The 16989-nt window shown below is 48.3% G+C and overlaps 1 protein-coding gene across 1 annotated transcript in view; it reads right to left on the bottom strand.

The window, feature by feature from the left end:
• LOC126259933 (venom serine carboxypeptidase) overlaps positions 1–16989 on the bottom strand; it is a 136046-nt gene that overhangs the window by 71707 nt on the left and 47350 nt on the right. The window contains exon 4 of the mRNA XM_049957025.1: positions 13246–13320. Coding sequence (XP_049812982.1) covers positions 13246–13320 — 75 coding nt within the window. The remainder of the gene's footprint in view (positions 1–13245; positions 13321–16989) is intronic.

The raw sequence follows: 16989 nt of genomic DNA, 5'->3' as shown, positions 1-16989 counted from the left end.
ACATCATTGTGATGAGTGGCAAGCCATTTTCGGTGGGACCACTCGTAAAATCATGCATGGTAGCAGTTGCAGAATGTTTGTTTCCACGGGAGGTGGAGGCAATTCAAGGGGTTTGCCTGTCGAAGCAAACAATGTCTCGCCGAATCCTGGACATGGCAGTGGATTTAGAGACACAGCTCAGGAAAAAAGCGGAGAGCTTTGTTGCCTTTTCGCCAGTGCTTGATGAAAGAACCGACATATCGGACTGTACTCAGCTTGCAGTCTTTTTGCATGGTGTCAACATGGAGCTGCAAGTAACTGAATAACTCTTGGATGTGGTACCACTCAATTACACCGCAAGATGACGTGACATTTTTGAAGCTGTTTGTGAATCAGTGGACAATATGAATTTGCCGTGGGATAAGCTCCATTTTGTAGCAACAGACGGTGCACCACAAATGATTGGGTGTCACCAAGGTTTTGCTTCTCGTTTGAAAAATAAACTCAGGGATGAATTCGGGAAAGACATTTTGACTCTTCATTCTTTTATTCACCAACAGGCACTGTGTGCTGAAACAGTAGAGCTAGGTGGCGTAATGAAAGATGTCGTGAAGTGTGTGAATTTTGTGCAGCATCACGGTATGAATCATCGCCAATTCAAAGGATTCCTGAAAGATATGGAAGCGGAGTATGGGGATATACGTCACCACAGTACAGTTTGTTGGCTGAGTCGGGGAAAAGTTCTTGACGTTTTCTTTGCCATTCGTGAGGAAATATACCTTTTTCTCTAAATGAAAGGGGAAGAAATGCGTTGTCTGAAAGATATAAAATAGATATCAGACCTGGCGTTCCTAGCTGACGTAACTACGCAGCTGAATAATTTAAATCTGTCATTGCAGGGCAAAGGGCAGCTAATCGTTGACATGCATGACCAGATCAAAGCATTCATAGAAAAGTTACGTTTATTTGAGAGGCAGATGAGTAATGGACATTTAACATTCTTCAATCGTCTTGCTTCTTTAAAACTACCTGAAGGTACTACTTTCGGCAATTACCAAGCAAAGTTAAAGCAGCTCATCACACAGTTTGAAACACGATTCCGAGATCTCACTAGTTTGGAAATGGAACTTAAGGTGTTCAGTACTCCTTTTTCAGTTTCCCTTGATGACTTGTTATCGTCACTTCAATTGGAGATTATTGATTTGCAAAATTCAACTTTGTTGAAAGAGAGGTACTACAACATGGATTTGTCACGATGGTATCGTTCATTACAGCAAAAAACATTTCCCAAGCTTCACAACAATGCCGCTCAGATCATGTGCATGATTGGATCTACGTATTGTAGTGAGCTGCTTTTCTCGGCAATGAAAAGAGCAAAAAGTAAGGAACGATCGTTTCTTCAGGATGCAACAATGAAGGCCATCCTCTGCATTAACGCTGCGACACTTTGACACCTGATATTTTTGATCTTGTAATGAAAAGAAAATGTCAAGCTACAGAGGCCCAATAAAGTTAGCATGCAATTTCTTGTAAAACAGTTGTTTCTTATTTATTTCCTGAACATTGTATTTCCTGGTGTAGCATGTCACCATGTCTTAGCAGCTAAGAGTAGAGGTTGTCGATCTTGTAAGATGCAGCTGGCACATCAAAACGCTTGCCTTGCCACCTGCCTCAGCCAGCCATGCCATGTGCGGGCATGCTGGCCCACTTGAATGGTTGCAGTAAGTGACACGGCTCCCTGGAGCAGGGAGCGCTCCGTGGCTCACAACAGAGCCAACGAGCTGGAACAGCCTGACCTAGGAGATTAAAGTCAGGTGATTTAGCAGATCAGTCAAGGTGCAGTATGGTGTCAGAGTGCTTGTCAAATCAGGAACCTATGCTTACAGTCCTGTGAACACTGCTGGTATGTTTGATGGGAATGTCGACAGCATACCCACCATGAATATGTAGAAATAAGGGCAATACTTGGTTACTGAGAATGTTGAAATAGACATCCTTGTTCCAGTAAACTGAATGAGTGGGTAAAATTGATGGTAAAAAAGTACCACCAGAAAATCACAGAATCATCTGCAGCCTGTACTACACCCATCAAACACTGCAGGTTAAACAGCTTGGTGGGTCATAAGTGCAATTGATGGCCTTCATCATTTGAAAAGGAGCAAAATCTTTACTCATCAGACGACAATACATGCACCCAATTAGCTACTGTCCAGTCTGTGCTTTTGGGCCCATTGAAGACAGGCAGCATTCCATACAGCTGTGAGCAATGGCCTTTTGTGAAGTATCCAACTTAAGATGTGAACTGCATCCAGTTCCCTTCACAGTATTTGCTTAGAGACTGGCAGAAATGGACCTGCAGCCACTGACAGCAAAAATTCATATTGGATTTGAAACTGATTGTCACTGATAAAGCACAATACTTTTCTCATATCCCTATCAGTTGAAATAATTTTACAATCATTGTTCTTACACAATGTTACGTGGCAGTGAGTATTACTCCATTCCTTGTAGGCATACTGGACAGTCCTGTTGCTACACTATGAAATTTTTTAACTACTTCTTTTAAGGGTCATCATGGAGACATACATGCACAATAGCTTGTCTCCGCCATTGATTCCAACTGCATGTCAACACACCTTACATTGTCAGTTCCACACATATCTAATCAACACATAAACGCCATTTCACTACCTCTTTGAAGGAAGGTGACTACCATTTTGTCAGGTAAGCTTAAAACAAATGACTTGTGTCAATCTCCCGCTCATCGTATTACATTACTAACTGCTGTTTTTATTTACTACTTCAAACAAAGCATTTATGTAACTTTACACAGAACACAGTCCAATGTCTGTATACTGCCTCTATTCTGGACTCTAGATAGGGATGCATATTCTACTTTAGTTTTATTTCCAAGCATAGTCATCATGCATTTCACAGTTCATCCAAAATTCACTCTTATTATTAACCACAAACACCATTGGGAAGTAAATGTGTAGGCACAGATGGAAGAATCCCTAGGTCCCTGAAGAGGTATAAGGTGAATATTTGGTTTCATTTACCCACCATTCTGATGTGTCACAGCATAAATAGAATCACCAAGTTTGTAGATCATAACACTCATCATACATCATGTCATTATCTACATATGTTTTAATTTGAGAGTTGCAAATATTTGCAAGTTAATATTAAAGACTTCACAGATTATTTAATTTCATTGCATATGAAAGTATGAAACTAAACATGCACATGAATGTATTGGTTTTTGAGTTAAAGGGATCAAACTGTGAGATCATCAGTCCCTTCATCCTATATGCAACAAACCAGGAATAATTCTTGGAGGAAGGATACTAAAGGCAAATCCTGGGAAGGCCAATAATAATCAAGATACAATGAGGCAGAGATTAAAGCAAGAAATAGGAGAGGAGTGAGAGGGAGTAAGGTGGGTGAGCTGTCTGCCCAGAATGCTGTTGGAGGTTCCCAGGGCATAGTATATGGTGGGAGATGCGCCCTCTCCAACAAGCACTATCTTGACCACTGTTACCACAAGAAAATGAGCAGAGCAGACAAGATGATAAAATTTTAGGAAAGACAAAACATTAAAAAAAGCAAATATAAAAGAATAAGAAGAATAAAAAGATGGGAAGGGTATGAATCAGGCCAGACCACCCAGCAAGGGCCACCAGGGATCCCCTGGGTCAGACCAGGTGAGGTGTGCCCCTCCAACCCCTCAAGTGGTCAATGAGGCCAAAATGCCCCACCTCACAGAGATGAGTAGAAATCATCTTCACTGATGAAATGTAAAACCCAGTCAGTTACCCTAGTGCCATCCACTAGTATCAGAGGCAGCATGATAAAGTTTAAAATATTGTTACAGAGAGGCCAAATTTGGGCAGTATAGTAGGATGTGGGACACCATCAGGCGGGCACCACACCAGCAGTGAGGTGGGTGCTCACATCGGAGGAAGCAGCTGTGGGTCAGCCAAGTGTGGCCAAAGTGTAGCTGACACAGTACAATGGATCCCCTGAGACAAGCATGAAGAGAAGACTGCCATGGGGTTGTCGTCTCCTTTATGACCTTCAGTTTGTTTGGGGAGTAGAGGGCAGACCATTACAAGTTTCAGACTTCTATCAATTGAAGGCGTAGAGTTTCCAAAATTGATATCCTAGCAGTAAACTTTGTCAACTAGTTGGCACATTCATTCCCTGAGATCATAACATGTCTAGGGGTTCACATAAAGGCGAATGGCCATCCCACTTGATGGAGGTCAGAAAGAAGATACCGGATAGTAGTGACTAATGGGTGACAAGGGTAATACTTGTCTATAGCCCAAAAGCTATTCAGGAAGTCACTGTAGATTAGGAGCATCTTGCTGGTGCAAGAACAAGCTTGGCTAGGGTCTCATTTGATCGTCACCAATTCAGCAGTGAAGACACTACAGCCATTCGAAAGGGAGCGTTGTTCACTGCACCTTGCATGTGTGTATGCAAAATGGTTCATCCATCGGGACTGCTGAGCTGTCAGTGTAGACCATTTCTGAATCCCGGAAATGCGTTGATGACAGCCAGTAACAGGTGTCACAAAATCATGGGGTCAACTGAATCTTTCGGTTCAAAGGATAAATCGAGACAGGTCAAGGTACATGCCATGGGAGCATTCACGAATGTTCCCTAACAAGAGGTGACAGTGGGGACAGTGAGTTCAGAGCAGAGACACTGTAGTTTAACTACAATTGTGACCCCAGTTTTGAGTCTCTGTTGTGGGAGGTGGAACTCCCAACTAGGAAAAAAGACAGTAGTTCAGATGCTAAAGGAGCTGCAAATGTGTATAGCGTAAGTGAGTAGCTGTTATTGGCACCTGATCCATCGTGGAGGAATCCCAGTCTCTGCTATTAGGTTGTTCACAGGGCTAGTTCAAAAGGCTTCTGTTACAAGTCGGACCACAAAGTAGTGTATGGGATCCACTGATTGCAATGCTGAGGGCAGTGTCAAACAATGTACCATACTTGGTTGGTTGTTTGAGGTTGAAGGGACCAAACAGCAAGGTCATCAGTCCCTTGTTTCAAATATGGTCCATTCCGCTAATGGGACATCTCAGGAAAGTCAGAACAATAAAAGGGAAAAAGGTAAAAATGTAAAAGGGCAGTCATGTTGTCAATGGTAAAAAACAAAATGAGGGAAGTCGGCAAGAGAACGAACCCAACGCTATGCTGAAGCAGCATAGGCAAGACCACCTGTGACTTAAAAGGTGCAACCGCTAGAATGTAGAAATATGTATGGAAAAAGGAGACTAACAAATCCTCAAAAAAAAAAAAAAAAAAAAAAAAAAGAGGTAAAAACAGAGTAAAAGGGGAAGAAAAGAGGATCTCGGTCAGGGAGGTGAATCGGGAATCTCCAAACACGGCTTACAGTGGGAGACACCCAAACACTCACCGCCCTGCCCCAACACCAGAGAGAGATTTAAAAACCTTAAAACTGAGAATAAAAATCACTTTCCCGGAGGAATCCGAGAACCAGAGAGACCATCCGGGAATCGTCAGCCAACATCAAAGGTAAAGTGTGGGGGAGTCTGTACTTAGCACGCAGGGCCAAAAGAAGGGAGGCATTCAACCAAAATGTGGGCTACTGACTGGAAGGCTCCACAACCACAAAGTGGGGGTGGCTCATCACGCAAAAGAAAACCATGGGTCAGCCTGGTATGGCCAATGCGGAGACGACACAGTGTGGTCGAGTCCTTTTGGGAGAGGCGAAAGGAAGAACGCCACGGGCCTGGTGTCACCTTAATCGCACGAAGTTTATTAGACAGGGGAGTAGCCTCCCAAGAATTGGCCCATGGCTGTGCGAAGTGGGATTTGATGTGAAGCCGTAAATCCGCTGCAGGAGGGGTTACAGAAAACGGGGGGTAAGTGACTGCTCCCCCAGCCAAACGATCAGCGAGCTCATTACCCAGGATACCCACATGGCCAGGTACCCAAAGGAAGTCAATGGAACAAGCAGCACAGTGAATATCAGCGAGATGGTCATGGATGGCAGAGACCAAGGGATGGCGCTAAAAACACCGGTCAATAGCAAGAAGGCCACTCATCGAGTCCGTACATAACAAAACGCGGTTGTGTTGGGACTGTTTAATAAAGGTAAGGGCCTGGGAAATTGCCATCAATTCCGCAGTAAACACCCCACATGTAGGTGGCAGCAGATGATTTTCCGTTCCAACAGAGGACGTAAAGGCATACCCAACATGATCAGCAGATTTAGAGCCATCAGTGTAAAAAACAACAGCATCCCGAAACTCCCATAAAATTTGGCGGAAAAAGGAACAGAACACCACCGGGGGGATGGAATCTTTCGGACCTCGGCGGAGATCCATCTGAATTCGAGGCCAAGGAACTAACCAAGGGGGAGGGGGGGGGGGGGTTGGGGGGGGGTGGAGAGAAGGGAGCGAGGGGAAGACAGGACAAAGAAGGAAGCTGAAAATCACGGCAAAGAGACGCAAGGCGGAGCCCAACCGGTAAACCCGCCCGTGGGCGAGAGTCGGGTGGGCGACGTCCATGATCTGGGAACAGGATAGAATAGGAAGGATGAGTGGGAGAGGAATGGATAGCGAGTGCATAAGACACCAGAAGCTGGGACCGCCGAACAGAAAGGGGGGGGGATCCCAGCTTCAACCAGGAGACTATCAACAGGGCTAGTAGGGAAGGCACCGGTGGCCAAACGGATACCACGATGGTGGACTGGATCCAGCACGTGCAGTGTGGAAGGAGCAGCTGAACCATAAACTTGACAACCATAGTCCAAGCGAGACAGAACTAGAGCACGATAAAGATGGAGAAGGAGGGAACGGTCCGCACCCCAAGAGGAGTGGGCAAAGAAGCGAAGGACATTGAGTTTACGGAAACATCCTACCTTCAGGAGTCTGATATAGGGCAGCCAAGTGAGCTTGTTGTCGAAAAGAAGACTCAGGAAACGAAACTGTGGGACCACGGGCAATCATTGTGCAGCGAGATAGAGCTCTGGATCAGGGTGGATCGTAGTACGGCGACAGAAGTGGACCACCCACGATTTTAAAGGAGAGAATTGAAACCCATGTGAGAGGGTCCATGCAGAAGCACGCCGTATAGCTACCTGGAGCTGTCGTTCTGCAGATGCCATCGAGGAGGAACTAACCCAAATGCAAAAATCATCCACATACCGGGCAAGGGCGACCATGGGACAGAGGCCACAAGTCCATCGATAGCAATGAGGAAAAGGACACTCAAGACAGAACCCTGTGGGATGCCCGTCTCGTGGGTCCGTGGAGAACTAAAAACAGTACCAACTCGAAGTCTGAATGACCGATGGAACAGGAACTGGCAGATAAAAATCGGGAGTGGGCCCCGAAGACCCCACTGATGAAGGGTAAGTAAGATGTGATGGCGCCAGGCCGTGTCATAGGCCTTGCGAAGGTCAAAAAACACTGCAACCAAATGGCGGCACTGGGAAAAAGCCTGCCGAACTGCGGATTCCAAGCGAAGTAAATGATCGATTGAAAACCGTCCCTCTCGAAAGCCACACTGGTAAGGGGACAATAGATCCCGAGATTCGAGGACCCAATTGAGCCGACGGGTTACCATTCGTTCAAGTAACTTACAAACAACATTGGTCATACTAATTGGCCGATAACTGTCAACAGATAGGGGGTTCTTACCAGGCTTAAGGACAGGAACCATGATGCTATCCCTCCACTGAGAAGGGAAGTCACCCTGGAGCCAGATACGGTTAAACACCCAAAGAAGATATTGCCGTTGTGGAGCACTGAGATGTTGAAGCAGTTGGTTATGAATGGAATCTGGGCCAGGGGCCGTATCATGAGAAGAAGATAGAGCAGAAAGAAATTCCCATTCAGTAAAAGGTTCGTTGTAAGATTCTGACTCACAAGGGGTGAAACATAAGGTGGAAGCTTCAGCCCGCTGTTTTTGGTGAAGGAAAGCAGCTGGATAGGAGGCTGATGCTGATGCCACTGCAAAATGGGTCGCAAGATGTTCTGCAAGAACTAATGGGTCTGTAAAAGGCCATCTGGGAGGTGAAGGCCTGGGAGGGTGGACTGCTGATGGCAACCTTGGAGAGAGCGAAGTGTAGCCCATACCCGTGACAGAGGGACAGTAGAACCAAGGGAAGAAACAGATCGTTCCCAACATATCCACTTGCTCTGTTTGATTAAATAACAGGCTTTAGCGCGGAGGCGTTTGAAGGTAGTAAGGCTGGCTACGGATGGGTGCCTCTTAAAGTGTTGCAAAGCTCGACGGCGATCACGGATGGCAATGGCAATGGCCGTACTCCACCATGGGACTTGCCGGCGACGAAATGGTCCAGATGAGTGCGGGACAGCAAGGCTAGCAATGCAAACAATCACGTCAAGACACGTCACGTAGGACGTCATCAATACAACCCGACAGAGGGAGAAAACACGACCTATGCAGTGTATAGAGGCCAATCGGCGCGTTGGAAAGACCAACGAGGTAACCTGTCCATCGGGTAGCGCGAAGGGAGCGTGATAATCAACAGGAAATGGTCACTATCACAAAGGTCGTCGTGTGGCGACCAGTGTAATGAAGGGAGGAGAGAGGGAGAAGAAAGAGAAAGATCAATGGCAGAAAAGGTACCATGACCGGCACTGAAATGAGTAGGGGATCCATCATTAAGAAGGCACAGGTCATGGTCTGCAATAAATTGGTCTATAAGAAGACCTTGTCTAGATGGAAAGGCACTGCCCCACAAGGGATGATGAGCATTAAAATCCCCAAGGAGGAGGAAGGGAGGAGGAAGTTGCTGAAGAAGGGCAGTTAAGGCAGCAGGTGTAGGAGTCCTGTCAGGAGGGAGATAAAGATTGCAAACTGTGACCGCAGGAATCCACGTTCTAGCAATGTCTGTACGGACCAACCTACAAACGCCACCAGAAGCCCGCAGGGGTCCGACCCGATTTCGACAGAAAACACGGAACCCACAGAGGGTCGGTGAGTGAGCATCAGTAAAATGAGATTCCTGGAGAACCACACAAGCTGCAGAGTAGGACGAAAGAAGCGATTTCAATTCCGGAAGGTGTCGATAGTATCCATTACAATTCCATTGGAGAACCACAGAACGATGGTTTAAATGGGGGCTGAACACGCTAAATCCAGTCATACCGCCGGGTCCCCACCCGTCACCGACAAGGAGGGGGCGACATCCATGAATGACAGGTCAGAATCCGGTTGTGAAGTTGGGGGAAGGGACCTCCGGTGACACCAGAGGCTCTTTGTCCCAGGACTTATGTTTCTTCTTCTTTTCAGGCTGAGATCGAGGAGGGCTGTGTGGCATAAAGGAGCCAGCTGCAGCAAGATCAGGAACAGAAAGAGACCGGGCGACCTGGGGGCCGACAGACCGCGGCTCTCGTGGTCGTCGCGCGGCAGCAGACCTTTAGCCTGGAAGGTGCTGGGAAGGGGCATCCCGGGAGAGGCGCCCTTGACCGGCAGACGCCAAAGGAGTGGAACACTTCTCCGGCTGGGGAGGGGGAGCAGCGCTCAGAGGAGAAGGTGTGGGAGCCGCAGGGAAAGGGGGGAGGAGAGGGGTCCGGGATGGGGGTAAGCAAGGGGGAAGAAGGGGTGTAGATGTAACCAAGGCGTAACTAGATGTCATGGACACAGGGTGAAGTCGTGTATATTTCTTACGGGCCTCTGTGTAGGTTAAACAATCGAGGGACTTATACTCCTGTATCTTTTTTTCCTTCTTATATACTGGGCAATCTGGAGAACGTGGAGAATGACTACCATGACAATTTACACACACAGGAGGGTGAACACAGGGACTCCCCTCATGGAGTGGACGTCCACAGTCACCACAGAGAGGGGCCTGTGAACAGCGGGAAGACATGTGTCCAAAACACAAGCACTTAAAACACCTCATAGGAGGTGGGATGTATGGCTTCACATCACATTGATAGACCATAATCTTAACTTTCTCAGGGAGGGTATCCCCTTCAAAGGCCAGGATAAAGGCACCAGTATCAATACGATTGTCTTTAGGACCCTTCTGAACACGCCGAACAAAGTGAACACCCCGCCGTCCGAGATTGTCCCGAAGTTCCTCATCAGTTTGAAGGATGAGGTCCCTGTGAAAAATCACACCTTGTACCATATTTAGAGACTGGTGGGGGGTAATGGACACAGGAATTGTGCCAAGATGGGTACAGGCACGAAGGGCCGCAGATTGGGCAGCTGAAGCAGTTTTTATCAGCAACGAACCCGACCGTATCTTGCTCAGGGAGTCCACTTCGCCAAACTTGTCTTCAATGTGTTCCACAAAGAATAAAGGTTTGGTATTGGTGAAAGTATCTCCATCAGTCCTGGTGCAAACTAGATAACGGGGGAAAGGTTTTGCCCCTAGCCGACGGGCCTGACCCTCTTCCCAGGGGATAGCCATGGAAGGGAAGGCCGAAGGGGCAAGAGAAGCAGCACTTCAGGAATCAGTTCCACGCAGAGAGACGGCCGCAGAAGAATGGCCAGAGTTCTGGACCCGTATGCGTTTCATTTGCATAGCGTCCGCCCTGATACCACCCACTCCGATCAGGGGCTCTCCTCACGGGCGCCACCCAGCCACAGCAAGGGCCGTCTGGCACGGCGGCCATTGCCGGGAGTTCCGATTCTCCAAGATGACGAGCAACCACTCCAAGGCATGCATGCGGAGGTCACAGCTCAGGTATCAGAAGTGTGATCCCTGTGTGTTCAGGGGACTCAACCAAAAGGGTACATAGCGATCCCACCACACGGGCTGGCTACCGTGCTGGCTATGCACCCTAGTATCAGACAACGACGTGAAAGAAAAGGTGGAATGTACTAGGAGGGCGCACGTTGGAGACACTAGGTAAGGTGCTCTTCCCCAAATGGCTCACACTATGGAGGAGAAATTTTGTAATTGGAGGTCAAACCCCAGAGGGGGACCAAGGAATGCCATAAGGAGGAGATGATTATGCAACAAAGCCGAATTGTAAAACCAACAGAACCAGGAGGATAGTGGGGGCCAACATAAGCAAGGACACCAAGAGAGGGAGAGGAGAGGGCGAGGGGAAAGGACCAAGGAGGGGAAGGGAAAGGAAATGCAGCCCTGGAGAGAAAGAAGGCTGCAATGGCTCAGGGCCCCGTGCTCGCCACGCACGTATCCACAAAAGAGTTGTGGACCCCCTGGGGGGAATGTACCATACTGCCATAATTACGACAGAACAGGGTCAGGGCTTTGTAAAGCCACAGAAGGATAGAGCAGTGTGCAACCCAGCCAATGTTGCTGAGGCAACAATGTGTATTAAGGTATAAACAGCACCTTCGTTTAACTTGGTGGAAATGAGAAGCCATGTCGATCATGCCAACCAGTCCCAAAAAGTAATAAGTCTCCACCGCATTGAGTAACTGATCATCAAGGTAAGGCTCTGGTTGTGGATGAACAGTACAACATTGACAGAAGTGCACGACAAGAACCTTGGTGGCTGAAAACGTGGGTGAGGGAGTGTGACTGAACCTTTCAAACGGCACCCTGCAGTCAGTGTTCAGCAACACCCACACTAGAGAAACAATAGTACAAGTGAAAACTGTCAACATACAAGGAGGGTGATACTGAAGACCCCACAGCTGTTGAATATTTCTGTTATTTTTTTCTCTCTGAAAGATGATCAGTCTGGTGAGCAGGGAGAATGGTGCTCTCCACCACTGACACAGACAGGGGGAGGGGCACAAGGAACATGCACATGCAACTATCATCCACTGTCCTACAGACTGAGCTGACATTGCAATGTGAAGACATGTGCCCAAATTTCATTCATCTGAAGCACCACATGAGGGGAGAGGAGGTGGAGGGGGGACATAAGGTTTCACATCACATAGGTATACCATCTTCTTGACCTTTTCAGCCAATGATTAGCCCTCAAAGACCAAGATGAAGGTGCCGGTGGCGACCCTATTGTCCTTTGCTCCCCTATGAACACAACAGACAAAATGTACACCCTATCACTCCAGGTTGGTGCATAGCTCATCATCAGACTGCAATAGCTGTCATAATGGAAAAAGGATACCTTGAACCATATTTAGATTATAAGAGGAGTGACAGTTACTGCAAAGTCATCCAGTTATCACAAGCAAGCAAGGACACCAAGAGAGGGAGAGGAGAGGGCGAGGGGAAAGGAGCAAGGAGGGGAAGGGAAAGGAAATGCAGCCCTGGAGAGAAAGAAGGCTGCAATGGCTCGGGGCCCCGTGCTCGCCACTGGCAGAGGATGTTTTAATCAAAACTGACCCACTCCTCATTTTGGAGATGGTTGCAACTTCCTCAAACATGTCCTCTATATTCTCTACAAATATTAAAGGCTTTGTAGCCAAAACAGGATCTTTGTCTGTCTTTGTGCAAACCATGTTTGGAGGGGGGGAGGGGGGGGGGGGAAGGGAGTATTTCTCTGCTTGTCACTTAGCCCTATAGTCCTCTCAAGGCATAGCCAGGGAAGGAAACATTTTGGGGTCGTGTGTCTCCGTATTGAACGAGTTCTTTCATTCCGAAGAGTGATGAGGCCGTATGACCACCAGCAGGGTAAAGCTTCATCCAGTTCATATGCAAGTCATCTGCCATGGTGCCACCCACTCCAAACGAGCACTTTCCCCATGGGTGCTGCCATGCCTCAACAATGACTAAAGGGCCAGTAATCAGAACTCCAGTGCCCCAGTCATGACAGGCACGTACTCCTTGGTATGCATGGGGAGTTTCCAGTTCAGGCACCAACAGTGTGATCCTTGCATGTTCAGAGGGTTACCACTGTGCTGGTACTTGACAAACACACAATGGTATGTGTACCAGGCTGGGTGTTGACATACTACCTTATTGGAAAGGAAGGCACAAAGGTGGAACAGACACCACATTTGGTGGTCTTCCATGCATGATCCACACTTCTGAAAAATTTGGAAGAATTGTAGAAGTTTGAACCCAACAATGAAGACCATATATTTATTAATGAAAAGATGTAGAGAGTGCCAGAAGTGAAATGGAAAACTAGGGTCCTAAATCAGGTTCTATGCCCAAGCGGGGTCTGCAGCAGGATGACCATCCAATGGAAAGGCAGAGGGGGAAAGGGATAGTGGACGTATAGGCTTGCAGCACAGAAAGGGAAGTAGCACTGTGAAGGTTGGGGCCCTGCAATAGGCAAGCAAGCACTCACAAAAGTATTGTGTGTGTGGAAGGAAGCATAATAGCATACTGCAAAACAGAAGGCTTATTACTACTTACCTTTGAAATTAATTTGTAGTTTTGCAGTTGGATTCTGAGTGTGAATTGTATATGATACAGCAGGGACATACTTCCCTGAAAATAGATAAGAAACTATGAATAAACACACAGACTAATTTCTAAGAAGAGATGATTAAGAAGAACACAAAAGACATAACAGAGTATCACATTTACACTAACATGATTTTTATATGAAATGACACTTCAAGATTTTTCCATTTCAGAGATCAAAGAAAACATTCATATGGCATAGAATGTACACTTTAGTGATACAATAAAATGTTATATTTCGTTTTTATTCTGCAGCTGTGACATGGGAGTACAACAACAAATATACACTCCTGGAAATGGAAAAAAGAACACATTGACACCGGTGTGTCAGACCCACCATACTTGCTCCGGACACTGCGAGAGGGCTGTACAAGCAATGATCACATGCACGGCACAGCGGACACACCAGGACCCGCGGTGTTGGCCATCGAATGGCGCTAGCTGCGCAGCATTTGTGCACCGCCGCCGTCAGTGTCAGCCAGTTTTCCGTGGCATACGGAGCTCCATCGCAGTCTTTAACACTGGTAGCATGCCGCGAGAGCGTGGACGTGAACCGTATGTGCAGTTGACAGACTTTGAGCGAGGGCGTATAGTGGGCATGCGGGAGGCCGGGTGGACGTACCGCCGAATTGCTCAACACGTGGGGCGTGAGGTCTCCACAGTACATCGATGTTGTCGCCAGTGGTCGGCGGAAGGTGCACGTGCCCGTCGACCTGGGACCGGACCGCAGCGACGCACGGATGCACGCCAAGACCGTAGGATCCTACGCAGTGCCGTAGGGGACCGCACCGCCACTTCCCAGCAAATTAGGGACACTGTTGCTCCTGGGGTATCGGCGAGGACCATTCGCAACCGTCTCCATGAAGCTGGGCTACGGTCCCGCACACCGTTAGGCCGTCTTCCACTCACGCCCCAACATCGTGCAGCCCGCCTCCAGTGGTGTCGCAACAGGCGTGAATGGAGGGACGAATGGAGACGTGTCGTCTTCAGCAATGAGAGTCGCTTCTGCCTTGGTGCCAATGATGGTCGTATGCGTGTTTGGCGCCGTGCAGGTGAGCGCCACAATCAGGACTGCATACGACCGAGGCACACAGGGCCAACACCCGGCATCATGGTGTGGGGAGCGATCTCCTACACTGGCCGTACACCACTGGTGATCGTCGAGGGGACACTGAATAGTGCACGGTACATCCAAACCGTCATCGAACCCATCGTTCTACCATTCCTAGACCGGCAAGGGAACTTGCTGTTCCAACAGGACAATGCACGTCCGCATGTATCCCGTGCCACCCAACGTGCTCTAGAAGGTGTAAGTCAACTACCCTGGCCAGCAAGATCTCCGGATCTGTCCCCCATTGAGCATGTTTGGGACTGGATGAAGCATCGTCTCACGCGGTCTGCACGTCCAGCACGAACGCTGGTCCAACTGAGGTGCCAGGTGGAAATGGCATGGCAAGCCGTTCCACAGGACTACATCCAGCATCTCTACGATCGTCTCCATGGGAGAATAGCAGCCTGCATTGCTGCGAAAGGTGGATATACACTGTACTAGTGCCGACATTGTGCATGCTCTGTTGCCTGTGTCTATGTGCCTGTGGTTCTGTCGGTGTGATCATGTGATGTATCTGACCCCAGGAATGTGTCAATAAAGTTTCCCCTTCCTGGGACAATGAATTCATGGTGTTCTTATTTCAATTTCCAGGAGTGTATTTTGAAAGGGATTTTTGCTTGAATGTTATTGTCTATATGTTTTCCTTGTGTTGTTTGCTTATACAAGTCAGTACTATGAAATATATACTATAACAATGAAAAACTGAACTGCAAATACACAGTTACAGGAATTATAACCCAAATATGTATCAAACACGTCACACTATTACCCTCCAGATTTCAGATTTATCTGTTCTAGGATTAAATCATTGTGATTAACAATATGCCATTACTGCAAAGCCGCCAGGCGAGTGAGCCGCTGGAGGTATCGCTAACAACAAACAGACAGGACAGACGAATGATAGGGGACGACAGACACTACGACTGACCTGGACACAACATGAGGCAAGCAAGCAAGACCTGAGGTGATAAACACGGCAATACAACAACAACGCAGGAACACTCCAAACAACAGTATGTATTTCAACACACAGAACTGGAATGCAGTACGGCCAAGATGCACACACGACTACGGTAAGTACCAGGACTGCCGGGGTAGTGCCACACGACTGTGGAAAACACAATTGGCGACTGAATTCATGTGGTGTGGAGAGTGGTGCACTCACACGGCGAGGCTTGTGGTGCAGGTGTGTGCCGGAGCACGGAGACCTCTAGTGAGTATCCAGGTCCACCCCCTCTGACGCACGTTCAACTTCCGCACCTTCTGACACCGGATCCCTCCTGCCCGAAACCTGTGCTTAGGGGTGAAAATGCCCCAAATGGTGCCGTAGTGGGCAGATGGAGGGAACAAGAGGAGACCCTGTGCTGTTGACCACCAGTGATGGGTCGGAAAGGCAGTCCACGGAATCCGTCGAAACATCACTGGAGGGCAGGGCATTGCACGGTGCCTCCAATCCTTGTGGGTGCAGAAAGGAGTGCTGGCACGCGTGCAGGGAGCCGGTGTCTGTCAGCAGTGAGGCCAACTTGAGGGCCCCCTGCACAGCACAAGGAGGCGAGGGGTTGAGGGACACGAGGTGCATGAAGGGGTGCGAGGCCGGAGTCGATTACGGTGGCAGCACTGGAGCCCCTTCTGTGTCTGTACCGATGTCACATGCCGCCCACGGATCGTGACTACTGTTGCGGGAGTCCGAGCACCTTTAACCCCTATGAGCGGGCCCACACAGCCGTGCCCGAGGTGCAGCAGTGAGAGGGTCGGTAGAGCGGCTCAGAAGACGTGGTGCGGTACGTGCTCGAGAACGAGGTGAGGGTCGACACGGTGATGGAGGATTCGACCACTTTTGTCAGCTGTTATTTAAACATCCTGAGCAGTTGTTCTGCTGTGCCACTGGAGGATGGATGGAACAAAGGGTGTGGATGTGTTTGGTACCGCTGGCCTCACAGAATGTGTGGAAGGAGTCTGCCATAAATTGGGAGCCATTATGGGAGACCGAGGTACGAGATAGGCCTTCTATAGCGAGAACGTGAGCCAAGGCCACGAGTGTGTCATTGGTCACGGTGGACACCGTGTGCACCACATCGGGTATCTGGAGTATGCACCCACAATGAGAAACCACATCGATCCCAAGAACGTGCCCGCAAAATTGAGATGGTTGCATTCCCAGGGCCGGCAAGGTGTGGGCCAGGGGGCAAATGACTGCGGCAAGCTGGCCTGGTGATGCACACACACTGTGCACCCAAGGACCGAGCGTTCGATGTCACCATCAACGCCAGGCCAATACTCATACCGGCGAGCCAACGCCTTCGTACGGGACGTCACTCGGCGTCCGCAGTGCAGCAAGCACAGGATGCGATGGCACAGATAGGTGGTATGGTATCACTTCATAGAATGTAATGCAAACTGTGACACAAATCTAAATACTGAGTGCTGCGGTGACTATAAAGAATTTTCCAATCATAATATTCTGTTTATTTACCAGTAAAATACTGTAAAAGGGTCTATTTGGTAGAGCAAGACTATATTTTAATTGTTTTGTGGAACATTATGAAACAGAAACAATGGGAAAATTTCAGTTATAAATAACA

Source organism: Schistocerca nitens, chromosome 5, assembly GCF_023898315.1.
Source record: "Schistocerca nitens isolate TAMUIC-IGC-003100 chromosome 5, iqSchNite1.1, whole genome shotgun sequence".
Taxonomy (NCBI): domain Eukaryota; kingdom Metazoa; phylum Arthropoda; class Insecta; order Orthoptera; family Acrididae; genus Schistocerca; species Schistocerca nitens.
Note: the sequence above shows the minus strand (reverse complement) of the source record. Positions and strands in the feature narration are given on the sequence as shown.